General features: G+C 36.3%; 5 protein-coding genes across 9 annotated transcripts; 3 read left to right on the top strand and 2 right to left on the bottom strand.

Annotated features, from left to right (window-relative positions):
- The first annotated feature begins 1,883 nt into the window (after window positions 1–1,883).
- LOC129247604 (transcription factor Adf-1-like) lies at window positions 1,884–3,741 on the top strand. Its single transcript, XM_054886789.1, has 2 exons — window positions 1,884–2,091; window positions 2,882–3,741. The coding sequence occupies exons 1-2, from the start codon at window positions 1,953–1,955 to the stop codon at window positions 3,613–3,615; spliced, it is 873 nt and encodes a 290-aa protein (XP_054742764.1). The 5' UTR covers window positions 1,884–1,952; the 3' UTR covers window positions 3,616–3,741.
- Window positions 3,742–6,117: 2,376 nt separating this feature from the next.
- On the bottom strand, window positions 6,118–8,426 carry LOC129248511 (tubulin gamma-1 chain). The gene is made up of 5 exons (XM_054888083.1): window positions 8,220–8,426; window positions 7,910–8,112; window positions 6,980–7,570; window positions 6,776–6,910; window positions 6,118–6,707 (listed from the first exon to the last, which is right to left on the bottom strand). Exons 1-5 carry the CDS (start codon window positions 8,266–8,268, stop codon window positions 6,312–6,314), a joined length of 1,374 nt encoding a protein of 457 aa, XP_054744058.1. The 5' UTR covers window positions 8,269–8,426; the 3' UTR covers window positions 6,118–6,311.
- Window positions 8,427–8,750: 324 nt separating this feature from the next.
- LOC129248351 (putative nuclease HARBI1) lies at window positions 8,751–10,305 on the top strand. Its single transcript, XM_054887872.1, has 4 exons — window positions 8,751–9,205; window positions 9,380–9,549; window positions 9,608–9,823; window positions 9,885–10,305. Exons 1-4 carry the CDS (start codon window positions 8,778–8,780, stop codon window positions 10,292–10,294), a joined length of 1,224 nt encoding a protein of 407 aa, XP_054743847.1. The 5' UTR covers window positions 8,751–8,777; the 3' UTR covers window positions 10,295–10,305.
- Window positions 10,302–11,649, bottom strand: LOC129248352 (uncharacterized). Of its 5 annotated transcripts, none has more exons than XM_054887875.1 (3): window positions 11,543–11,649; window positions 11,157–11,235; window positions 10,302–11,107 (listed from the first exon to the last, which is right to left on the bottom strand). In XM_054887875.1, exons 2-3 carry the CDS (start codon window positions 11,176–11,178, stop codon window positions 10,350–10,352), a joined length of 780 nt encoding a protein of 259 aa, XP_054743850.1. In that variant the 5' UTR covers window positions 11,179–11,235; window positions 11,543–11,649; the 3' UTR covers window positions 10,302–10,349. The 5 variants fall into 5 exon arrangements, with proteins under 5 accessions (XP_054743850.1, XP_054743849.1, XP_054743852.1 ...); XM_054887874.1 differs by lacking the exon at window positions 11,543–11,649 and adding an exon at window positions 11,351–11,441 and having other exon boundaries at window positions 11,157–11,231; XM_054887877.1 differs by lacking the exon at window positions 11,543–11,649 and adding an exon at window positions 11,351–11,440 and having other exon boundaries at window positions 10,302–11,086; window positions 11,157–11,231.
- A 2,982-nt stretch (window positions 11,650–14,631) lies between these two features.
- On the top strand, window positions 14,632–18,523 carry LOC129248219 (uncharacterized). Its single transcript, XM_054887687.1, has 3 exons — window positions 14,632–15,010; window positions 16,666–16,832; window positions 16,931–18,523. Exons 1-3 carry the CDS (start codon window positions 14,719–14,721, stop codon window positions 17,576–17,578), a joined length of 1,107 nt encoding a protein of 368 aa, XP_054743662.1. The 5' UTR covers window positions 14,632–14,718; the 3' UTR covers window positions 17,579–18,523.
- Window positions 18,524–27,063: the final 8,540 nt, after the last annotated feature.

Raw genomic sequence — 27,063 nt, 5'->3', positions numbered from 1 at the left:
AAGTATTGAGAAACTAGAAAACAAATAATGAATTCGCCTTGTTTTATTCTGAGCTGACAGCCATATGGACACGGCGAAAAAAACTCAGCTGTTTTACCAACATCACCTTCAATAAATTCGCCTTGGCCCATGGCATCCGTTGCGACAACGAATTTGACTAACAGCTAAATAGATCCCAAGGCGAATTGAATACTGAAGATGGCGTTTTCCCAAAACAGTTACTTTATTTATAATTTTGACAGGCCTGACGTCAGGCTCCTTTAATACAAAACAAACAAAGGGAGTAAAAATTACATGTCATAAAGTCAGTCAAATGCATTACCGTAACGAATCCATTGCGACAGGCCTACAATGATTATCTCTGTCTATTCCCACAGAACCGTAACTGTTGTTATGTCTTACTACATTTAATCATAACATTTGAATACCAAAAATCACATTTGTTGTTTTATCAATGCCTGTATGTACTCTGAAAGCAGAACCAAACAGACAATGAAAAAGTGGGCCTTCCCACAGGCAACCAGCTCCTATGGCCACATCCACCACCTCCGGCAACATGGCCTAAGAGGCGATGAGGCATCCCGGCCCCTTGAAATAAGAATGGGCCGCAATTGTTCACTGTGGGAAGTCCTTAAAGACTGAACCTATCCACCGACGGACTTATTTGAAGTCAAGTATTCTGCTTGTAGACTGCAGAATGAGAAAACCGCGGAGTTACTTGCAGGTATGGCACCCAGAATTGCGGAGTAGAAAGGTCTGTAGCTAGAAACCAAGAGGGTGGATAATATACCATTCACCCATAATATGCCAGTTTACCTCCCTAGACAAATCTATGGCCTCTGCAATTTGGCTGCTCAGGGCGCAGAATAGCAGCCTTAAGGTGAAAGTTTGGTGTCTTAAACAGACTCAACCTGGGTATTGAGGAGGACTCCTATGAAAACATAAGGAAGTAAGGTTCCGGCTGAATTACCAGTGCAGTTCTGCCACTGTTATCCCATGGAGAGAAAAGGTTACCGGGGACAAGACGATGAAGCCGTAAGTGATGAAACCGTGAGCTCCATGAGAATGGCAACGATTTGGTAGCTCAAATGGCCGCAGCGTCAACCATACTCACCATGACAGCAGTCTCTACAGACGGGGAATCCAGGCAATTCACTGTTACCGCTTATATTCCCCGTTATGCAGAAGCCAATAGAGGCTACCTGTGGAGGCTAAAGCTTGACTGGAGGGGCGGGAGCGAGTTGCGGCTCTCAAATGTTGATGTGCCGGTAATCGAATTACACCTTAGCAGCCAAATCACCCTTCACCGTACGCATGTACGGCAAATATTTTTGGTTTTTGGCGAATATGCTCGCTAATATGCTCATATACGGTGAACATGCAGCGCTGGGCGAGAAACTGGAAGCCGCCATTCAACTCATTTTATCAGTGTGGTAAAAATCATCGACCATATTCTTACAATACAGCCCCGTGAAGACAAAATAAACACATACTATCTCTTTGCCGATATTAAAGCCCCTTTGAACATGACGAAAAGTAATGTTCTTCTCAGGAATTGCTTTGCTGGATAACTCATATTGGTCTTTCACGCGAACAAACCTATTGAAACTTTCAAGATTCTGCAAAATTTGAATTCGCGGAGAAATTCCTAAATATCTCTCATTTAAAGGGAACACATAAGGAAATTCTTAATAATTTCGTTGATGGATAATTCTTACTGGTTTTTTACGCAAAGAAACCTATTAATAGCGAGACCCAGTATTAAATACATTTTTTAGGCCATTCAAAATTGATTATGTATGTAGGTGCGTGCAGTCTTCTTGTAATAAGACTTCATTATTCTTTCTCGTCTGGCAACGCATTTTATATGGAATCCATTTCGCCGTAGCTTTGGTTTTGTTTTTAGCGTCATTTTAGTTTCTTTTCAATAACATTTATTAAATATCCTAGTAATGGATGAATTAAGTGAAGTGTTAATTTCTAAAGTACAGATCCATCCGTATCTCTATGATGATCAACATAAGGAATATAAAAATCTAAGTGCCAAGGAGCAAGCTTGGAAAAAAATTGGAGAGGAGTTGAAAATGTCTCGTAAGTATATACATGCATATGTACATATATTAATCAACAAGTTGGAAAGTGATTCGCAGGGATACAATGTACAAAGATTGGCAATGAAGTTCCGGAAATAAAATTTCGTTCCCGCGACAATCTGTTCTGCGTTAATGAAACGACCGGGACTTTTATGCGGCCAAAGACTCGCTTCAGCAACATTTAAATCAAATGTTTACGCTCTTGCAACAACAACAATATGAATGGGTTAGCGCGTTGTCATAGTGCAAGGTCCAGGCAATGTCAAGTTGTGCACGGAGACTGGGTATCCAATGTTACTTCAGGACTCATTCACAGAACTGTCTGGTCATTGTTTGCCCACGGGTACCAATTAAAATTATCAACATGCCTTCAACCGCGGCTTGGGCATTCATTCATTAACCACTCTTCACTCTATACCGTGCAACGCTAACCCTATTTGCCGTCGTCGAAGTCAAAGTATTCAAATATCCCGGGCCGGGAATCACGTTGCTTATAATGAGAGTCGCTTTATTTCAGGACACCATTAAGAAATCTACTTTCGAAAAATTTACATAACATACAAACCAATGATCCTTTCTTGCCATGTATATATACGAAACTCTTTCCCGAGCTGTAACTAAATTCCCGTCACTTATTTGTCATGCTTTGTGCGCATATATAAGCAAGCTGGGAACTATTTTTACACAATGTTTTATTTGCTTGCTAAAAAGGCAAACGCAGTTTCTTTACTATCTTTCAAACCGTTTGACTGTCTTTCTAAAACTGATTAAAATGTTTTTTTTTTTAGCTATGAAAGTTAAATCCAGATGGAAAAATTTGCGGGACTCGTATGTTAAGTACAAGAATCAATTAAATAAAGTCACTGATGCTGCAAGCCTAGAAGCTGTACATAACCGCTATTTAAAATGGACTGGCCGAACACATTTGTCTTTCTTAGATGAAACTTTAGCACGACGTTCACAGTCTTCGGCCCAAATACCTCAGAAATCGGAAAATATTGTAGCTTCAATACCTTCAAAGCGGGCAAGAAATTTATCTCATAGTAAAACTACACGGGACAACTTTAAAGTGTATACAAATAGATTGATTAAGAAAAGTAAAAGCAGAATACGTTCATCCTTTCACTCTGGCTCTTCAAGAGAGAGAGAGAGACGAGCCAAAAATGCATATACCAGAGAAATTCAACCAAGCGAGGACCATTCGGATTCAGAAACTAATACCGTGGAATTTGTACCGCCTGAAAACTGCCTCGAAATATCAACCACCAACGGGATGGTAACGAAAGACAGCAACGTTCCATTGCATATGAAACAAAATAAAACATTTGACACCGACATTACTTTACATTATTTAGAGGACACGAGAAAATATCAAACTGTCCACGGACGAAGCGATGCCATTGATTACCTATTTAGCAGCTATGCGCAAACATTTCGCGCTTTGAATTTACGCCAACAGGTCAATATAAAAATTGAAATGGCGAAACTTTTCGCTTCCGCTGAATTAGAAAGCCTACATTAAAATATGTTTAGTATTCATTAATAATTTGTATGGAATATTTGAAGATGAGCTTATTTCTTCAAAAAAATTGATAACCCTGAAATAGAAATATTAATTTAAAATAGTATGTAAGCTTGCATGTAAATGTATTTTTCAGAATATATATTTTCGTTTATATTCCGTGGCGAGCACACCGAATTGCAATTCAAATGACCTCTGGTGACGATACAGCATGCTTGACTGCGCTTTGTATGTGTTAGTGCAGTCGGGTGGCGTCGTGTCACACATACTTGTTGTCGGTAAAAATCAAAAATTTTAGATATTAGCGTCAAGCACCCGACACGCACACATATAAAGTTCTTGTCAAACAATGCTTGACCGTCACCAGAGGCCAAAAGAGCCAATTATTCACTGCGCAAAATCTACATTGAAAATGAATGCTGACATTTTTTGAATTTCTTAAGAAATCACCGTTAGACAGAACAAGGGCGTAGATTTAGATTGAGTTTCCCCCGTTTTAAATTGTAATTCTCTCACTTCTTTTTATAATTTTCTAAATTGCATCCTATATTACTCTCAACAGCGTACTAAGATACAACAGGTCTGTTCATGTAGCAAATAACTGTTACAAATGATCAAGTTTTAGTGTTCATCTATCCAAAAAACTTGCAAAGTAGGGGAAAGTGAGAGAGCAAAATGGCGTTTCACTTTGAAGGGAAGTTGCAAGTTTTTACTGGATAAATTTTTACTTGTAAGAGTTTGCAAGTGAGAAGAACAGCTGATCGCAAAGTTAAAATAAGCATGAATTGATGAAATTTACGAATTAAGTCCAAGACCTAAATTTAAAAAATTTTTAATAATTTGGAAAATGTAAATAAATATGTTTTAAATAAGAATCGGCCAATGATATAGAGGTCTGTACTTTTAACCACCGTCGACAGTTACCGTTGCGGCAGTTTCCAAAATACAAATCGGAGCATTGACGGTATTTTTGTGTTTTATGCTTGTACTTCTTGGTTAATTAATTTGGCAATATGTATACTTACATATATCATACATACGCGTATAGACAAAACCAAGGAAAATATGAAGAAAGCTGTGATTGCCACAATACAATTACGAAAGGAATGTTCTTCATTTGACAGCGATGATGAAATGGAACAAAGTATTGTGGCCAAATACAATCTTGTGATGCTAAGCTCGTTATTTTGCATTTTATTTGCTTTATTTTTGACGTGATAACGTCTTATAATTCGATGTAGCCGGCTGCACGCACCAAAAAATGCGTCGTTATCTTGCTCATGCGTCGTTACTTTGCTTGAACAGCAAGCGAAAGCGCGGAACGAACGACAAAGAGGCACAATCGGCCCCCGCGTTCGGCAACGTTCGACATCTGGCTCTCTCCTACTTGAGTGAGCATATATATGTATGTGTATGCGCATATGTGTTTAAATTCATATATTTGTATTTGCATATGCCTTCTTCCTGTTTGCATGGTAATGAACCATTTCTCTGTTGAGAATAGGACGATGATAGAAAAAGTAGGAAATGAAAGGGAGTGTTTCGAGTGTAAAGTGTCTTGAAAAAGGCAAATCGATGATGGTGCCTCTTAGTGTTGTTGACATATTAACGTCTAATGCATAATCGAAATTGAACATATCTTTCATGAATTTGATAAATGTTTCGTCATTTTTCACGTTTGTGTAAATGTAACTCGATCAATTCCATTGCGATTCCATTTACCTCCATCTCTATATCCATACAAAATATCTATCAAACAAATAAAATTAAAATTTTCTTTTGAAAAATTCAACCATTCTATCAGTATTTTCTTATGACGTTGTCACGTTAAACTATCGTCAGTAACCCGACTTTACAGACAACCTCTTTTTTTTAATTTAGTACGAGGTAGCTAAACTAAAACTTTTTTACTTTTTGTAATTTTGCTAGCCAACAATTTAATCAGCTGCTCGTAAAACTTGCAAATTGTTGCTGGATTTGCGTTCAAGGACCTTTTTTAAATATTTTTCCCTTTGGGAGAAAATTCTCGGAAATTAAGTTACTTAAGTTAAATTTTGAACAGACGTAATGTGACGCCTTCATAGACAGAGAGAAATCAAAGTTTACACAACCGGTTTTCGAGCAAAATTATAATACACTTGTCGGACAGGGTATAAAAAAGGCTTTATCTTTTTTCAAATCATATATGTATGTAAGTATACTGGTTGGTGTGTAACACGTACAGTAAATGCATATCTACGTTAGGTATCTTTATAAAGCAGTTATTTATGAGATGTAATTAATATCACTAATTTAATACAACTAAAATGATTTCATACATATGTGGTTTCAAGCTCTTTAAATTTATATTAAACAAATTTATAAAGGTAGGAATAAATGAATGGTAACGCGAAGAAAGTTAAACATAAAGTAAAATAGTATTTAACGTTAACGTGCTAAGGAACGTAAAAATATGAATATGTGCTTGTTGCTGCATTTAAGCTACAATACAAAAATGTAACATTGAGTATTCTCAGAGTGCGGTTGAACTGCACTTACGATAAGCTCAGTGCACTTTATTTATTTAGCAACAATTGTGTCGAACGAATTTGAGTATGTGCATACGCAATTTAAAATACTTGATTCCCTTATATGGCAACATAAAACCTACAATTGTAGGTATAATCTATATTATTTGCGTTCGGCGTTTTTGTTCCTTAATTGCCGTCGTCTTGACCTTTCTTCGCCGACCACTGTAAGTAGTTTGGTTGAGTTGCCGCCTCATATTCCTGCACTAAACAATCGACAACATCGCGTGAATCATCCAATTCAGATAAGTCATCCTTGAAAATGTCCTCGCGCCGAAATTGGTCTAGGAAAGCACCACGTTTCTTAAGCTTATCATATTGTCCAAGCGCACGTTCGAACAGGGAACAAATGCTTGTGTGATTTGCGAGCATAAGACCTGAAACGCGATGGCTACTTTGTACGTAGGGCGAAGAGCGTGACAGTGCCACTTGTATACTGGCGGGACCCCATGGAATAAACTGTGCTAACTTGCGCTCACGAATACGTTGCAATGACTTGTGAACTTGAGTAGGGTCAACTTCACCCTAACGATTAAAAAAACATATTGCTGAATTATTGAACTATCTGTGACATTTGAATAAATTAAACTTACTTGTATTATATTCAAAATGGAAATATAACAGTGGTGATTAGTTTTATCAGGGCCAGTAGATACCATCATATTTTTGGGTTGTAAGAGGCGACGCATAACATCCAATACGGTAGTTTTGCGTACATTTACAGTTTGCTATAGTGAGTAGAAGTTTTCAGTATACAACATAAATGCATATTTACATATATATAATATATTTATTACATCGTTATCCGTTGTCAATGGCGTATAGCCAGTCATCAAGAAGTGCAACTGTGGCGTTGGTATTAATGGTGCTGTCAACCCAATTAGGTTATTATTCATGTATGAAGGATAGCGTAGAGTTGTAGTGCTGACAGACATTATGGTCGAAACCAAAGTGTTTATTTGTGTGAAGCTTGGATTCTGTATGTGCAATCGATCGGTGGCTATACGATTTAGAGCGGTATTGTCTAGCACCACAACACAGTCCGCGCAACTTGTTAGACGGCGCAGTGTTAGCATTGAGTTATATGGCTGCACAACAACGTCACTGATCTCGTCCTGATTGGGGAAAACACTGTAAGTTTGTATCAATTTTTTAGGAAAACGATCTGATAAACGTTCCATAATATAAGATCCCATCCCGGAGCCAGTGCCACCAGCTATAGAATGGCAAAGCACAAAACCTTCCAACGAGTCACTTCCGTCCGCTTCGCGATCAATTATATCAAAAACTTCTTCCTGCAATTTTTCTCCTTGACTATAGCCAGAAGCCCAATTATTGCCAGCACCACCACCATGTTTTGACAAATAGACATTCTCTGGATTGTAGAGCTGTAAAAAAAAGTCAAAATCAATTGTCGCTAATGCAAATGAATATGTGAATATGAAAATAAATTTGGAAAACACTACATGGTACCAAGCGACAAGACCATTTGTTGCCACGATAGCCTATCCTATAAACATTAACGAAACGGATTTATATCCGGCCAAGGGCTGTCACTCCAACAGCATTCCCCGTACATATATAGGGAATGTTTATACTGGTACAACAACCATTTTGTATAGTGACAGCTCTCGGATGGAAAATATTCATTTGATTTCTACGATATTGTATCTTTTAGCGCACGAAACACTAGTATATTGTGGATATAAATTTATATTTAAATTAACCTTGGCATATGGCGAACTCATAATAGAGTGTATGACGCGAGGTTCCAAATCCAGCAGCACGGCGCGTGGTATGTAATGATCATCATCTGCCTGATAAAAGAAGACATCCTTCCTATCTACACCATCGGTAGCGAAATCCTCCAAAACACCACTAGGTGATATTCCATGTTCGAGGCACAAACGCTTCCAAAACTCAAAACCAACTACATGTGTTAATTTAAATCGAGATTTTAGTAAAAATACACCAATAATTAAAAACAATAAGCGCCAGAAAGTGTAGCAGCCAGTACACCATATGCCCTGTACGTACTTTGATTGCCGCACTGGCCCAATTGCAATGTAATTATTTCGCTTGGCATTGCTCCGATATATTGTTTCCTAATTATTTTCTACAAAATTTTCATTTGTGTACTCAACAATCGAAGTAGTTTTACACAAATTCACTGCTGGAAAGTATACAATTTTTAAATTAAATGACAGCTGCTAGCTAATTTTGGGTAGCAGGCGAATTTGCAATTTACACTGTTTGTTGTTTTTGTTTTTTGCGGCGAACTGAAAAGTAAATTTTTAACAACAAATGCCTATTTGCCGAACGTTGGGCATAATTTTTATAATGCAATACCGAAATGCAGTAAACTATTTGATTTTTGAAGTAATGGTTCCACAATAAATATGTATACAAAATAGAAACTAATCTATTTTTTCTTAACTACAATTTATTTTGAATGGTACGTTTATTCTTATCACTGCCAAGCTCATCGTGTCATATTCGCATCTTCTGGCAACACGCATTCATCTCAAAAGAGCAAGGCGAATCTACCTATCCAAATGCACTTCAACATTTATGTATGTTTACATTTAAAAAGACATGGAAAAACTTATTATTTTGAATGAAGTATTTAACTTTATTTTCGATGACAGTGACGAGGGCGATAGCGAAGATGATATTGAAGTAATCGAAAGACCGTGTAAAACAAAAAAAGGCGAAGAAGTAATACCGAGACAAACTAGAAAAATCTTTAAACAACACCTTCGCGGACAGAATGACGATAGTGATCCTGATGAGGGTCTAAACCGTGGGGAAAGAAATCAAGCCTTTGCGGAAAATGTAGTGCCTAGATTACCCGCAAAAAACTTCCGTCAACATTTTCGCTTAGACCCTGATGTTTTTGAACTGATTTGCAAGGATATTTATCCATTCTTGCATAAAAAATATGGCAAAGGAAGAAATCCTTTGAAACTCGACAAACAGCTCATGATAACACTGTCTTATTTAGGAAGTAAAGAAGGTTTGAGGTGGGTATATCAGTTGTTTATTCACGAATGAAATTTATATTTTCCAGCTGAAAGCTCATATTGCTGGCGCAGCGTAGTTTAGTTTATATAATAATTGGTATTATTATGTAAGCTTTAAATGAAAAAAAATTTAAAATTTTATATTTACAAACATCTAACAAAATCTATAATTAGGACAATAGCAGATAGGTTTGACGTAAGCATTTCAACGGCGTGGAGGATTGTTTCCAACGTTTGCGACGCATTTCTAAAAATGAATGGGGAGAAGAAAATAATTAAATGGCCAACTCAAGAAGAAGCTGAAAAAACTGCGAAGCATTATTACGCCACCTATAATTTGAAAGGTATGCTCAAATAATTTCAAAACCAATAACTTTGAAATTAACGTGTTTATTATTTCAGGCGTCATAGGGTGTATAGACAGTTGTCATTTCACGATCAGAGCACCGATCCATTCACACAACTCATATATCAATAAAAAGGGTACACATTCTGTTATCCTGCAAGCAGTATCGAACGAAAAAATGGAATTTGTATTTTTCTACGCCGGTGAATGTGGTTCACTTGATGATGCTTCCCTTCTGTTAAAATCTGGGCTAGAGGCTAAAATCAATTCAGGTTTTATTAATTGCCAATTTACAAAAGCACAATTTAACGTCATTGGTTTGGTATGTTTCAGGTAATTTTAAAATTAGTGAAGATCAGCATTTACTAGGCGATTCCTCTTATCCACTGAAGCCTTGGTTAATCACTCCATATCGGGATAGTAACGGCTTTAGAGACGAGCAAATATTTTTCAACACAATTCATTCGGAGTGTCTTGACGACATAAAACGTTCATTCGGGGTGCTGAAAGGCAGATTTCGTCGCTTGCACTACATTGATTGCCTAAGAACTGCTGCAACAACAAAATTCATTGCCGCCTGTTGCATATTGCATAACATATGCCTGCGCAATGAAGACTTTCCCGATGAAGACGTTGCAATAGATATTGAGGAAAATGAAAAAGAATGCTACAAAGAACACGACAACACTGCATCATCTTCAAGTTTAAAACGAGACATGCTGATGAATATATTACATGCATAGAGACCGATGAAGTTAACCTTTTTTTTATTTATTTCTTTTTGTTGTACCTTTGTTTTTACATTTTTTCAACCATCTTCTCGAAAAGGGCTAAAAACTTTCTGGCCAATTTCATCTTTTCTTGATGCCTCCTTTCTCTGGCAGCTTCAGCGTTTTCGATTCTGTTCCGATTTCCTTGGAGTCTTCGAGTTTCGTAGCCACTTTGGCCATCATCACTATATCCCCGTTTTCGAATTTGTCTATATCTCCGATCTTCATCACTACTTCGATGCATTCGACCTATCCTACCACTTCGGTCTTCATAACTAATGCGGTGCCTCCGACTGCATCTGCCAGGATAGTCTTCGTCGCCACTCCCCACTCGCATTTCCCTACTATATCGGTCTTCGTCATTACTCGGACCTCTTTCACGGCTTTGCTGAAATAATGATCTTTCTGGCTCCACACTGTATTCAATGAAATCAAACTCTGTCTCGCAACCAGTAACAAAGGCTTCTTCAGACGTTGCAGTGACTAGTGGATTTATCTCTATATCATCTTGAAGAATTTCATCCACAACATTGTAAAATTCCCAGCTCAATTGTGTGTTTGACTCTTTAACTTTTTTATATGTTCGCCTTAGTCCTTTCCATTTCGATTCGACTTGATCAAATGCCAGGTTGGTTCCAAGTTGTTCGTTAATTTCCTGTGCGATTTGTTGAAACGTGAACTTTTTCACTCCACTTTGCAATTGATTGTAATTTTTTCCTATTAACGATATTAGCAACAATGTTGTGTTTCTGGACCATTTGAAACCTTGAAAAGTGTAATTAACTTCTTATTAAATGTATAAATAATTATTTGATATGATATTTTAAATATTCACTCGTATTGGTTTGGTTTGCCATAGTGCCAGAAAAGCTCGAGACGTCAGTAAGAGTTGGTGTTTTCTTTCCCTGGTCTATCTAGCATGACATGTAAAATAAGTAAACAATTTTCGGGCAAATATAAAATTCATTAAAAACGCTAAAAATATTTAAATTACAATCCAATTGTAACGAGCACACTGTGCTATTTAACCTTAACTAAAACTCCGATGAAATAAAGAAACAGAAAAGTTTCTTCTAAAGGTTCAGAATGTACATAGTAAAACTGCTATAATAATAATGCTATGTTCCCACGACGCGTAATTCGCTCTCTCATTCGTAATTCACTTCCCAATTACCCTTCGAAATACGTAATTCGCCATACAAAGTTTTTAGAGTAAATTACCTCATTTATAAGTCATTCAGTCTCAATTACCGGCAATACTGCTGTTTCCGTGGCGCCCAATCTGACGATGGATTCTTATAGAACTCGACAAAAGAAAACGAAATGAATAAGTAAAATTTTTTGATATCTCGCTTAGTTTTCAAGTAATTTAATGTTAAAGTTCTCTAATTTAGCGCAAAGTTGGTGTTGCCATACACCTGAAATAAAAACGAAGTTCGTATGCAGAGATGTTCAGTAGAAGGTTCATTGTAAAACTGCAGTATTTTTTGCTCTAATTTTAAGTTGAGAAATAATTTTGAAAATAAAAACATACAACTCATTCAAACTTAAAAACAATGATATTAAGCGTATCTCAAAAAATAATAAAGTAATTAAAATGAAATTAATTAACAGAGTATTTTTGTGTAAAACACTTTTTCGCGTGGGCGGCCTTCGGCCTCGCTTCAAAAAAATAACCCTCATCAGTCCAACTCCGGCTACGCAATCCACAGTATTTTTGCGTAGAACTCCCTTTCGCGTGGGCGGCCTTCGGCCGCGCTTCAAAAAAATAACCCTCATCAGTCCAACTCCGGCTACGCAATCCACAGTATTTTTGCGTAGAACTTCTTTCCGTGTTAAAACCATTGAACCCAAATTTAAAACATCATATGCATGTATGTAGTAAGGAGACACAATAACCCCCATCCCCAACATTAACACTAAACTTAAATACTTAATTTTTGTTCATATTTTGGTTCATATTTTTGCTTTATTTGCAGGCATCCGGCAACACCATACTGTTGTCATTCCAATTTCTTGTTATTCGCGTTTAAAATTGGAAAGTGACTGCATGGACAAATGCATTTGCATTTTATTTTAATAAAAATAATTCGAATATAAGGATAAAAATAAGTAAAAACACGCGTGTGAGTGTATATTTCGTGAATTTTAGTGAAGTGTTAAAAAATATATAGTGTAACAGGCAAATTATAGTGAAGTTCCAAAGGGCATTCTGAGACTTTTTTATTCAATATCTCCAAAACTAAGCGAAATTTCAAAAAATTTTACTTATTCATTTCGTTTTCTTTTGTCGAGTTCTATAAGAATCCGTCGTCAGATTGCGGCGCCACGGAAACAGCAGAATCCCCCAATTACCTTACGAATTACGAATAAAACTGCAATTAGTAGCTGTTCTGTTCAAACATATGGACATCACTGTAAACGATATAGGTACCGCCCCATAAAGTCGTAACCATAACCGTAATCGTATGTATCTATTGAATTTGAGTTTTCCCCCGTAACCGTAAGCAGCTGTGAAATACTTTACATTTGTTTTGATATTTGCGATAAAAATTTGAACATTAGAAATTAACGATGAAAAACTAATTGACGTAGTAGAAAAGTATATTTGTTTTTATGACAAAATTCAAATGTTGTCTTTAATTCTATCATACTTCAATATCAGATGCGTACAGCACAACTAATTGCAGCTTTAATCGCTGTCTTCTCTAATTTTTGACGAAACCTTATCGAAACTCGCTGTCGCACCCCAATGAAAAAGTAAACGACAAAAAGAAACACACTTAAAAAAACGTTGAAAAAGTTATTTTATAATAACTGAAGCAAGTGCAGATATTGTTGAAAAAATTAAAATGTCGAGGATGTTGGTCAACACCTCAAAGATTGTGAAGGAGACAAGATTGCGCATTGGGCAACGCATTTCTCTTCTCGACCCATTTCGCTGGCTCTTTTTCTTAACCCAGTAAAAATGGAAGAAATAAATGAATACAATTACTGCTATAAGAGTCCATCAATAACAAACAAAGGGAAGGGGAACTACTTGTTTGTGAAGAAGAAGAGTAGTAGACGTTTCCACGACAGTCGATTCTACGTTACCGAAACGACCCGGATTTATATCTGGCCAAGGACTATCACTCCAGCAGCATTCCCCGTATGTAAGTATGGGGAATGTTTATGCTACTAAACAACAACAACAACCAAACACAAGAAATTATACGCACGCACACATATTTTCTAGCCACGGCATCCTCCGCAAAAAACGCAGAAAAAAAGAGGTTGTCTGTAAAGTCGGTTTACTGACGATAGTTTAACGTGATAACGTCATAAGAAAATACTGATTGAATGGTTGCATTTTTCAAAAGAAAATTTTAATTTTATTTGTTTGATAGATATTTTGTATGGATATAGAGAATGAGTTAACATTAACATAACATAACATAACATAACATAACATAACATAACATAACATAACATATCATAACATAACATGCTGTTCAAGCAAGGTAACGACGCATGAGCAAGATAACGACGCATTTTTTGGTGCGTGCAGCCGGCTACATAGAATTATAAGACGTTATCACGTCAAAAAATAATAATAACATTAAAAGAATAGGTATTATTAACAAACTGGGTTTTATTTTAAATTCATCAAGTAAATCAAATTAATAATAATCAATAAGAAGGCATATGCAAATACAAATACGTGAATTTATATTATATATGTACATATGCGCATATACATACACATATACGCTCACTTAAGTAGGAGAGAACAAGATGTCGAACGTTGCTGTTCGTTTGCTTTGTTTGCTTTGTCGTTCGTTCCGCGCTTTCGCTTGCAGTTCATTCAAGGTAACGGCAATGAGCAAGGTAACGACACATGAGCAAGGTAACACTAATGAGCAAGGTAACGGCAATAAGCAAGGTAACACTAATGAGCAAGGTAACGACACATTTTTTCGTGCGTGCAGCCTGTTAAATCGAATTATAAGACGTTATCACGTCAAAATGCATTTGGTTTGTGCTTTCACAATTTAACACACGGTACTTCGTTTTCGTTTGTTTAATTTAAATGTCACCAATCACAATAATACCAAGCCATTCACTGAATTTTCAGAAACATGTAAATGTTTTGTATTGGAAAGGCGTCTGACGTCAGAAAAAACGCTAAAAATAAGGTAACTGTTTTGAGAAGACGTCACCTGCAGTATTCAATTCGCCTTATGTTTTGAGAAGACGCCACCTTCAGTATTTAATTCTACTTCAGCTTTTGTTTACTATGAATAGATAACTCAATTTTCGTGTGACATGTATATAAGAAGTATTTTAAAAAATCATTAGCATTGTGTTTAAAGTGTAGAACGGTCACCGACGTAGAACCGATATTCAAATTAGTCATGGCCTCTCCAGCGGGAAGTTACACTCATTTATCTTCTGTGGATAGACGAATAGCTTCGTTTGTGGTTCTTGATTTAGAAACGACTGGTTTACCACACTTGATGTCTAAAACTGCAATTACGGAACTATGCATGTATGGGTTTTCAGCCAGTGAACTAGAAGCGGGACCGGCAATAATTATGTGCAACAGCAGTGAATCACCAGTGCCTAATCGCCCGCGCATACTGCACAAACTGACGATGCTCTTCAATCCCAGACGACTCATTCATCCAGATTGTGAGGAAATTACTGGTGCGTCAAATTAACAACTTTCTTGTCAGCATACAATGCATTTTGGGGAGGTTCCACGAGCGCTGTTTCTTCTGATCCGCTATTTGTGTCATAATAATATATATAATTTTTAGGAATTTTTTTTATATAGATATACAGTAGATTCTGTTTTTATGCGGTAGATACGTTCCGCAAGAAACAGCATAAAAAAAACAGCGTAAAAAAAGCTACCAGTTCTATAGTAAAACTATAGATACGTTTCAAAAGTGCTAAGAACCGCATAAATCCGAAATAATGTAATAAAATCGCATAAAAAAAGGGTACTAGTCCCATATTATAACTATAGATACGTTCCATAGACCGCATGAATTTGAGATAATTAAATAAAATCGCATAAACAAAAAATTGTATTTTTGAAAATTATATCTTTATTTAATAAACGTCAGAATCGAAAAATAAATTTACGTCAGAAATAGAATCAGACAATACCCGCATGTTGCGCATTCGTTTAGGATTTGGCGTAAAATCAATTTCGTCACTTGAGGAAATGTACACGTCTAATCTAGATAGTTATGCAGGAGGTTCCATACTTGTAGGGTTAGCATTTCTGATGTAATCTGTGATGAGTTTTTGCTTAGCTGGTTTAGAATCTTGTTTATATGTACAATTCCCGATAGGTCGACATGCATTTTTTAATTAAAAAAAAAAACCGCACTATTTCAAAACCGCATAAAAACAGAACCTACTGAATAAAAATTTACCAGCGAGCAGGTCTGTGTTACTAGTGCTCCTACGTATTGTAGTTATGTGATTTATCACTTAATTTCTGTATAATAAATAAATAAAATTAAATACTGCGGTGTTCATATGTGAATCGTGATAAGTCACAAAATAAAATAACATACAGTAGGTTCTGTTTTTATGCGGTTTTGAAATAGTGCGGTTTTTTTTTTTTAATTAAAAAATGCATGTCGACCTATCGGGAATTGTACATATAAACAAGATTCTAAACCAGCTAAGCAAAAACTCATCACAGATTACATCAGAAATGCTAACCCTACAAGTATGGAACCGCCTGCATAACCATCTAGATCAGACGTGTACATTTCGTCAAGTGACGAAATTGATTTTACGCCAAATCCGAAACGATTGCGCAACATGCGGGTATTGTCTGATTCCATTTCTGACGTAAATTTATTTTTCGATTCTGACGTTTCTTAAATAAAGATATAATTTTCAAAAATACAATTTTTTGTTTATGCGATTTTATTTAATTATCTCAAATTCATGCGGTCTATGGAACGTATCTATAGTTATAATATGGGACTAGTACCCTTTTTTATGCGATTTTATTACATTATTTCAGATTTATGCGGTTCTTAGCACTTTTGAAACGTATCTATAGTTTTACTATAGAACTGGTAGCTTTTTTTACGCTGTTTTTTTTTTATGCTGTTTCTTGCGGAACGTATCTACCGCATAAAAACAGAACCTACTGTATTAGTCATATGGAGATTAACTGGAAAATTTGCATTAATCTAAACCGAACTTAATTCTAGTTTATGTTCATATGAATCATGAACTTATTTCAAAACGCCCTCTTGAAGTTGTTTAATTTTTTGGATTAAACATTTTTATTGAATTTAAATGATTGTAAATATTAATTCTACTTCTAGGGCTCAGTAATTACACTCTAGAAGGAGAAAATCATTTCGACGAAAATGCGGGTAATACAATCATAAATTTCCTGAAGCACATGCAACAACCCGTATGTTTGGTTGCACACAATGGGGACTTTTTCGACTTTCCAATAGTTAAACAAACATTCGACAAGTTAAAACTGGTATGGGAAATTTTGTGCCGTATTTTTTTTAGATCAAATTCGTTCATTACTATAAATATAATAACTATATAATAAAATCTTATGTATATGCATATTAGGAAATGCCCTGTGGTACACTATGTGTGGACTCTTTACGCGCATTTTGGGGCATAGATGAACAACTTAAATCGATTGGTTCAGATGCTGAAACATCTACACGCAGAGTTTTAGAAACTGATGCTGAACCTCAAATACTACCAGTACCGGATTCTCTTAGTACAGAGGAAACAAAAGAATTGTTGGATTCGAAACCAACAGCTATAGCGCCGATTTTGTATTCTGCGAATCCAGAAGATACGACATTATTGCATTCAAAGCCAACACTTGTAGAGCAACTCGATAGTGAGGCAAAAGTTGATTGGCGAGCACATAATGAAACGACGCCTAGACGGCCAACTGTATCGGGTGTAAAACGACCGCACTCGGATGAATCAACACCGAGAAAGAAATCGTTAAATGACAACGTTGGCTTCAAATCTAAACGGGCACTTTTTGCAAGAAAAAAAGAGGACAAATATCCACCAAAATCAGTTTACAAATTAGCGAATATCTATGAACGCTATTTTAAGGAGAAACCTAAGGATGTGCATTTTGCTGAGGGTGATGTGGAGACACTAATGCATGTAATGAAAATATATGGTGTTAATTTTCTAGCTTATGCAGAGAATCACGCCATTCCCTTTGAAGAAATTAAAAGGAAACGGTGAGAGAGTGCAGATAACATTTTTCAAAAAAAAAATTAAAAAAAGCAAAAGAAATCCGTAATTATGATTCTACATATTAAAATATATTTAGGAGACAGTTCGTACATTAAAATGTAAAATATTTCATATGTGTAATTATTCTAGACTTAAACGTAACTTGACAAACTAAAGAGTAACCTGTGTAACGAGAAACAAGTATAAATAATTACTCCAGCCTTGAGGAACTTAGGAAGCTGTCGATTTTTAATTCTTAAGTTACTTAAATGCAGAGCGGTGATAGAATGATGCTACAATGTGGTTAATTTCATTTAATTCAATAAGCATTAAACATGTGTGTGCACTTAATTTTTCCCAAGAATTTATTTGATGAGGAACCTTTAGAAAGTATATTTGCGGTATGTTGTAAAGTTATTATGTCAAGGCCATTTATTAATAATACGTTTTCCATAAATGTGTATCTTTTAAAAGTATTGTTTAGCTGAGGGAGAGCAAGGGACCAGACAGTTGGTTCTGCGTTACCGGAACGACCCGAATTTATATCCGGCCAAGGACTGTCTCTTCAGCAGCATTCCTCATATAAGTATGTATGGGGAATGTTCATATTGCTACAACAACACCAACAACCAGATTTAGAGTTGGGAGCGAGTTTCGTGAGATAGGGATTACTTTTTATTAGAAGTATTTTTCGAACTCAAGGAAACTGAAAAGAAAAACTTTTGAACAAATTGCGTGCTATTATTTATTTGCATGAGCCCTTACACGTAAGCTTATTTGACAGCTTGAGTAAACATATTTAAGTTCTCGTGTAACATCAGTTAAGTTTATGTCTAAAGTAATTACATTATTAGTAGACCAGTGACAAAACTTTCAATGATTTTTTATATACATAAACTTTATTATATAATTTGATTAAATTTTTATTATATTAAATTTTTTTAACACTAAAAATGCGACTATTATTTACATATTATCATAGACTACAACTCGAGTGACATCTCTAACAAGTTTTCTGATATTTGTAAGACTGTGTACTAGACTATCATCGTTGTTACAGGAACATTCGTTGTGGAAACTGCCAAAATTAATTTTTCATACCATAAGCCTGGATCACTACACATTCGTTTAATAGACTGCGCACGTCTGCAGTTTTGCGAATTCGACATATTCCCGTCACAGCACCTCACTAGCAGATTTTTCATAAATAGTTAAATAATAATTATTAGTGACAGCGTAACACTGATTTAAATTTAGTGATCTAGAATTGAATTGTTAGTAAAATTGTGTACTAGGAAAGTATAGTAAAACTAATCAATGGGTAAGACTCCGTCAGAAAATATGAGATTTGCAAGTGGTCTTTCGATTTCTTTGAAACTTTGGGAAATATTAGTTCTAGGTAAGATACATTCGAGCCTAAAAGGATTTTGAAAAATTTTCAAAATTGAGTCATCTACGCCATGTTGAAAATCGGGACCGTGTTTTTTTTCAAAAATCAATATTTCTTGAACCGTTGGATGGATTTCAATGCAATTTACAGACAATATAGAAACAAATAAGTAGTTTAAATTAGTATTATGTTAAAAAAAAAAATTCGAAATTTTGACCAAAAAAAAGTCAAAAAAATTTTTTGAATCAATTTTTAGTTGATTTGGCCAGTTTTTTAGATTTTCTGTTATACACGTAACGATTCCTTATGATTTAACCTTTATTTTGAAAAAAAAAAATTTATGGTGTCTATAATAGTTCTCGAGATATTGCGATTTTAGTGGAAGCGCGCACGCACGGTTCGCGTACGCACGCACGGTTCGCGCTGCGTTATGTGTTCCTGTATGAAGTGACTGGAGCAGACTGCTGCAGGTCTGTGCGCGTTTTTCTACTCCCGCGCTGCGTAACCGCGAACTTCACGGTGCGCGCTTCCACTAAAATCGCAATATCTCGAGAACTATTATAGACACCATAAAATTTTTTTTTTTAGAACTAATATTTCCCAAAGTTTCAAAGAAATCGAAAGACCACTTGCAAATCTCATATTTTCTGACGGAGTCTTACCCCAATGCTTTCAAAGTCTCAACCAAAATTTCAATTGAGGTTACGAATTTTTTTTTTTTCAAACTTTTTTCGACTCTTCAACTTTTTGGTGTTGCTACTTTAATGGTAAGTTCTTGGCCGATATACTAGGTGAAGTCCAAAATAAACAAGACTGAGCTAAAATAGAAACGACAGGAGCTTTGTTCTGATAACTTCGAGTTTACAAAATAGTCCCCACTGGCCTCGATACACTGTTTTGCGCGATCTAAAAGCTTTTCGAAAGAGCGTTTCAGATAGTTGACCGGAATTTCCTTCAGGATGTCGGTACAAGCCTCTACGAATGCAAAACGTTTTCCTTTCAGAGCTAAATGCAATTATAGGTAGAATAGGCGAATAGGTAGAAGTCACAGGGAGCCATATCAGGCGAATACAGTGAGCGATTGATGGTTAAAATGCGATTTCGATTCAAAAAATCAGACACAAGAGTGGATCGATGAGATGGTGCATTATCATGCAATGAGCACCAGCTTCCTCCTTTACGGTATTCAGGGCTAATTCGACGAATGCGATGCAACGAACGCTTCAAAACGCCAAAAAAGAAAATTGCATTGACGGTTTGGCTCGTTGGCACGAACTTGTGGACAATTCCTTTACAATCGTAAAAACGAATGAGCACCGACTTGATTTTTGACTTCTCCAAACGCGATTTTTTGGGTAGTGGCTCGTCTGGGGCCTTCAATTCGGCATTTTGACGCTCAGTTTTAGTTTCATGTTGGAAACACCACATTTTATCACCAGTTACAATTTTGTAGAGGAAATTCTCGTCATTTCTCGGCTCTTTAATGAGGTCTTTCGAATGTTGAATTCTGAGAAATTTTTGGTCCTCAGTTAACTTGTGCGGAATGAAATGTGCACAGACCTTTCGTAAGCCCAAATGATGAGTTAAAATGCGATAAATCGATGTTTTGGAGATACTCAACTCCGATTCCATGAACTTCAACGATGATTTCGGTTCATTTTTGATAAATTTACGAACAATTTCGATGGAGTTTTCGGTGATTACTGATTTTGGGCTTATGGGCTCGTATGTTCATTTCCATTTATGTCCTCACAACCATCTCTGAAACGTGTAAACCACTCCTGAACTCTGGCACGAGATAGACAATCATCACCTTAACTTTTTTCATCAATTCAAATGTTTCGGTAAACGTTTTACCGATTTTAAAACAAAATTTGATATTAGCTCTTTGTTCAAAACTCATTTTTGTACCGATGACACAAACATGCTGATACTTTAAACGCAATCACTTTGCTTCCACTGAACCGAATGTCACCAAGATTTTACTGGAAGTCAGCTAGGAAAGTAACTTCCAACGCACTAGCTCATTAAAAAGATGGCGCCACCAAAAACATTTTTATGACGCCAGTCTTGTTTATTTTGGACTTCACCTTGTTTATCATATCCGCGCTGTCTTAAAAAATTCAAGCGAGTGTCTGCTGGGATGATTCTACGGTAACAACCCAAAAAGAATATGCTTGATAAAAAGAAATTGTCTTGTATGAAATCTTGTTTAACATGAAATCGTTTGAAAAATTCCCTTTCTAATTCTGAGACTGTCCAAGTGTAAGGAAATAATCTTCGGTTTTAAACGCCATTCTCTAAACCTGAACGGTGACGGCTTTCATTGGGACTATCTATTTATTTTTACCCGATTATTTGATCGTTGATCTCTTGAGCTGGTGATTGCGGTATTCTACCGCATAAGCATACTTTTCAAGTCCTAGAAGGTCTCGAAGTACGTTCCAATGCTCTAAGGTTAGTGGTAAAGACACTCTATGGTGTTTTGCAAACAAAATGGGTCTACCTACAGTTTCAAGATGGTGGCCTCAGACAGTGAGGGGTTTGATTTGGACTTGGTGGAGAGGATTATTGGAAATACATATTTCTCAGACAGACCTGCAGCAGTTTGAGGAAAATAGAGGTGGTGTAGTTCTGATCCCGGAGCCGTTGCTGAGCAGTAGCGGTAATCAGGACGAAAAGATGGCGCTTAGTTTCATATTCTTAGACGCGGGTAAACCAAGATCTTCTGTTTTTTTGTTCGGTATTATCAAAAATGCCCTCGCAATTCCTGGAAGTCCCACAGTTTGGGGGTCTGGAAGATATCTCAAAATAGATCCTCCTGCGTTGCTTAGGTTTGCTAAAAGCGTTAAAATTGTACGTGATGTCAACTTTAAATCCTAATAAAGGTCAGTCTCCATCTGGTATCGCTAGGAACTAAAAGGTGTATGCGTGGCTTAATGTCAGCCAGGTTAACCTAACCTAACCTAAACCAAGATCCTGCTTATCCATCGGAAATGAACTAAAAGCATTTTTTCCTAATTTCAACAATGAAGATTGTTATTATGAGTTTGGAGTGCCCTACTGGGAGACTCTGACTAGTTTCACCATATATGGCATCTTTCATGCTGATATAGGAGGCCCTAGCTGAGGCGATACGACGGAAAACTGACGCAAATTCTCAACTTTCTGGAAAAGTGAAGATATTAATGCAAGAAGTGAATCCACTTCTCTAAGCGAAGACTTCATTTATTGTACTCATAACAGGGATAAGGGCTCCAATTTCATTACTGTTCTTTCCCACTGATGTGCCGAATCTCCAATTAGAGGCTGCTCAACATTCACTCCTTTTCGGATCAGTTCCTTTTCAACGAAACTAGACCGAATATATCCCCCAAGAACCTTAGGAGTACGGATTGGAATCTATAGAAGTCTGCATCCTAGAGAGAACGGAGAGAAAATTTAGATCTTTCTGAAAGATCATTCGACGAAATGATGAAACAGCGCCCTTGAGAACTCTTGGTTACTAAGGCCCCCCCTAAGAACGAAAAACTTCTTTGGTATGCAACTGAACTCTCTGAATTAAGGACTTCGTGTAGACAACTTTTTTAAAAGAGCAAGCAGAATCATATTAAGTCTTCTTCAGGTTGTAAACTGTACAAAGTAGGATTAGGAATCTACAAGTCCAAAGTTAGGAAAGCTAGGCGAGTTGCGCTTGTTTTTTGTGGGCTCGAAGTTGATCAGAGAATGCTTGACTTCTCTCGACCGCATCTGAATACTTCGATATTTGGCTCATTAGGGTTTCTTGACACAGGAACAATGTGTGCAACTGCTGGATGGATGAGCTAGCTAGCTACACAAGAGACTCTCGAGGTGGTTTTCCTGTAAAACGAGAGGAAGGCGCTCGAAGAAACTGCTAAGGCTAATAAAGCCGCAGGTGGGTGCACGAGTACTTTCGGGACATTGTCCGTTAGATATCCAGATGGTGAAACTTGGTACCGCTTCGAGTCTACCTGCAGCAGCCGTCTAGAGAATGAAATGAAATCATCTCAGCATCTTCTTCTCAGATGTCCTGCTCTCTTCGGACTGAGATTCAGGCATCTTGGCTCTCACGTTTTTGCTACACATACAGATATAGCAAGTTTTTCTCCATAGCTCTCTCTCTCCTATCTCTTCTTTTCTATCTTTCTTCCATTTATCTACTCAAGATATCACAAGGAACGAAATTTGAGTTTTTCGTCCAAGGGTCCTCGCATTGTCAGCCACTAAACTAACCTGCTAAAGAACGATCACCATGTTGAAGGTGAGCTGCAATCGTTTTACAAGTGTCTATGTCTGCACCTGAACGCAACCTCATTGGTAGATTTTGTTGTAAAAACAATATAAAAAATGGACACGAAAAATATTGGTCGGGCGAAAATTACATAACATAAAATTTGAATAAGATATCAAAGCAATTTTAATTTTATTTTCTTCAGCGTACTATGTCTAATAAAAAACTCATATCAATTCTCTTTTTTATAAATAAAATGGCGCAATTTAGATTTGACTTCTCTCATTAGGCGGTGTACATTAGTTTTTGTTACGGTAGTAGCCGCTCTCTGCTAATTCATTTTAAACTGTTGCTCATTTTTAGTTTTTAGCAGTTTCCATAGCTGATTATGCGCTGAGTTTGGGACCTGCCACGTAAAAATCCTCCCAATGAAAACAGCAACAAAGCCTCGGATGAGAACTTCCTGTACTGATGACGACCCCTGCAAACGAACTAAGGATAATGCTTTGAGGACATGCGCCTATAACGTCCGGTCCCTTAATGGGGAAAGTGTCTCTGTCCGGCTGGTTGAAATCCTCGTAAGAGTAAAGGCTGACATCACTGCCATTCAAGAGATGGGATGGACGGAGCAAGACAGGAAAAACTTAGGACCTTTCGACGTCTACAACAGTTGCCATGTAAAGGAGCGCAAGTTCGGTGTTGGATTTTTTATGGGAGAGAGACTTCCTCGCGAAGTATTGTCGTTCACTCCGGTGGGCAAGCGTCTCGCAATAATCCACATCAAAGCGAAATTCTTTAACATCTCGCTCATTTGGCCAATATTTTTAAATGGTTCGCAATTGTGGACAGTTTGGTGGGTTGTGGTTCTTTTGAACAATATTTACCCCGTGAATGGCAGCAAACGTTTTTACAAACACTCCTTCATATAAATTTCTTGATTTATAGCGCCCGAATTAATGAACGTGTGGCTGTCATACCACGCTGGTAGATGGCTCGCCAAGCCAAATACTCTTTTGGGGATCTTATTCAACATTTGTAGCTGAAAGGCACCTGGGACTCCTCCGCTCTTCATTGTAGTATAAAACGCAGGGCCCTGAATATGCTTAACGTTGTCACACAGCCATATTGGCTTTGTAATTTTTACGCACATGCTTAAGGACTCTTATTTAGTTTATCATTTCCATTGGGTGCTACAATATATTTATGTATATGATCGTAAGCCTTCACTTTTGCGAACTTTATGGATGTAACATTTCGACATATTGAATCTGTTTCGTAGCATCTCCAAGTGAAAGGCAAGATTTTTTCGAAATAATGACATTCTCCTTTGGCTTGCGACTACGTCACAAATCCTTTTTTTCTTCCACTTTCAGACCTTTGTTCAACCGACAAAATTTCATTAGACTTTTTGAGGACATAATTTACCGTACTTTTCGAACTATGTATTTAAAGTTTTTGCTCTGGCATTACGCGACAGATGACGATTTTTTTACTTTTTGCAGACAATTTTCTCCGCAAGCTCACACTTGTCCGAACAAATTTTGATGAATACGCAGAAGTTACGAAAAATGAATACGCCAGTTAATAACGACAACAAACACTAGAAATATGTGCACTAATTTTTTATTTGCAGTTAGTTTTATGTAAGTGGCGAGAAAACCCAATCGACCAATTTTTTATCGTGTCCATTCTTTGTAAAAATACAAATCGTTTCGGCTGTGTATACTTGACTTTCGTGGAAATTGTCCTTTATCCAGCCGTAAAATCGTTCCGTGTCATAGTGAGGGTCCCTTTTGAGCAGATCGCTGTGGGGTAGTTACCACGGGGTTACCTCAAGGGAAACTATTTCAATAGCATAAATGATGATGTTGTAAACGTATTAATGCGAAGTGTCAGCCTCTTTTAAAACATAAAATATGATAATGTCCAGCATGCGCAACTATGGCCGGATAGCGTTCCCCTGACAGTTGGTTTTACGCTACCGAGCCGGATTCACTATATATCCGGCCAAGGAATACCACTCCAGCAGCACTCCTCGTACATGCTACAACAACAGCCAGATAGTAATTTCTAAAAAGGTTGTATAAATTGAAAATTTGTATCTCTTGAGAAGTTACCTTGTATTATGCTCTTCCATCCCAAGTAATTAACTTTTATCTGGCAATTAACTTACCGATTTATCGTTTTCATATTTAACTAGCTCAGAAGTCAGCTTAACACCTCGCTAGTGGAAGTGGCGCACCGACAGGCTTTAGTAAGACTGCTAAGTTCCCACGGTAGTTGGTTCTACGTTACCGGAAAGAGCCGGATTTTTATCTCACCAAGAGCAGTCACTTCAACAGCATTCCCTAAACATGTATTTGAATATTTTTTATTATCATAACATTATATATTTCTCATATATTTTTCGCGATTGCTTCCGAAATGGCAGCCTTTGGCCGGATATATGTAAATCAAGTTGTTGCGACATCATATGTAAACCGACTGTCATAGCAACTTTGTGGCCAAGTAATTGAGAGGTGTTTTTACTATTTGCTTAAGGCTGTTAACAATTTCGAATGACGTTAATGAATGGAAATTAAAATACACTATGCTTTTGTGCATTCTTTATAACTCTTCAAAAAGAAAAACAATTTGATTTAATTTTTAACGACGTTTATATTATATTTGAATACACAGTTCTATAAATAAATAATAAAAATATAACTCATGATTTAACTTAAGTCACTGCTGCAATGCACCTTTAAATTTTTTATTTCATATTTTACTTTTTTTAAATTGCTTTTTTTTACTAACGGCCAGCACGGTGAATATAACTAAGATAATTTTTTATTATATGTGTAGTAGTATTTTTGTTAATTCTTACCTACATATATGCACCAATACAATCTTTTACTAAATTTACCTCTATTTAGGAAAATAAAGCCGTTCTTCTATACAATCCCTGGCCGTAACAACTGTGACGAAAAAATCACAACACAGGCATCCATTTGTTATTTTTTTATTTTATTTAAGCAAAAGCAATGCTGTTACTGAAATGATCAAAATTTATCACAAGTGATAGATATTTAATTATGTGTTCAACATAATCGCACGTACATACAAACACATGTACATGCAAATATGTGAGAGAGAGACACTAACACGCTTTAGCCCCCATTTTTATGCCATTACTACTACTATTTTGGGAGTGACTTTTTCGTTTCTCTTGCACTCTTAAGTGTAATGTAACTATTTGCTCGTAGTAATTTTAAGTGAAATACGCTATGACCAACCACTCTTATGCACATTCGTCAACCAAACTAGACTATGTACATATAGTTTGGAGAGAGAAAAAATTATATTTTATTTACATCACAATGTTTCATTTACAAACTAAGTATTTCATTATCGGATTATCGGATGCAACAACGAATAGCGAAGAGCGAACAATAAGGAAGTGGTAATAGACTAGAAATAAATAAGCGCTATATAGCAATGTCCAACAGCCAGTGATAGTTAAATTGTACGGGCGAAGTTTACTCAAATGAAATTATAATCAACAACCTTATATATTTGGGAGAGAACTTGTATGCAAATTAGTTTTAATTTAAAGAATAGATTCAAAAATTATTTAATATAAACTTAAAATTATAATGAATTTTATGAAATTATTCGCTAAACTTAAAAAAACATAAAGCGTTTTTTAAAAGGAACATAGCAGAAAAAATTAAGCATATATTTCCAATAAACATAATCAAAATACCAACTGGTGTAGTTTTTATAATTGAAAAAAAAAAAAGGAAATATTAATAAAAACTAATAATAGTAATAATAATAATAAAAACTAATAATAATAATAATAACTAATAA

Source organism: Anastrepha obliqua, chromosome 5 (genome assembly GCF_027943255.1).
Source record: "Anastrepha obliqua isolate idAnaObli1 chromosome 5, idAnaObli1_1.0, whole genome shotgun sequence".
NCBI classification, from domain to species: Eukaryota; Metazoa; Arthropoda; class Insecta; order Diptera; family Tephritidae; genus Anastrepha; species Anastrepha obliqua.
The sequence above is the reverse complement of the archived record's forward strand: the minus strand, read 5'-3'. Positions and strand labels throughout refer to the sequence as shown.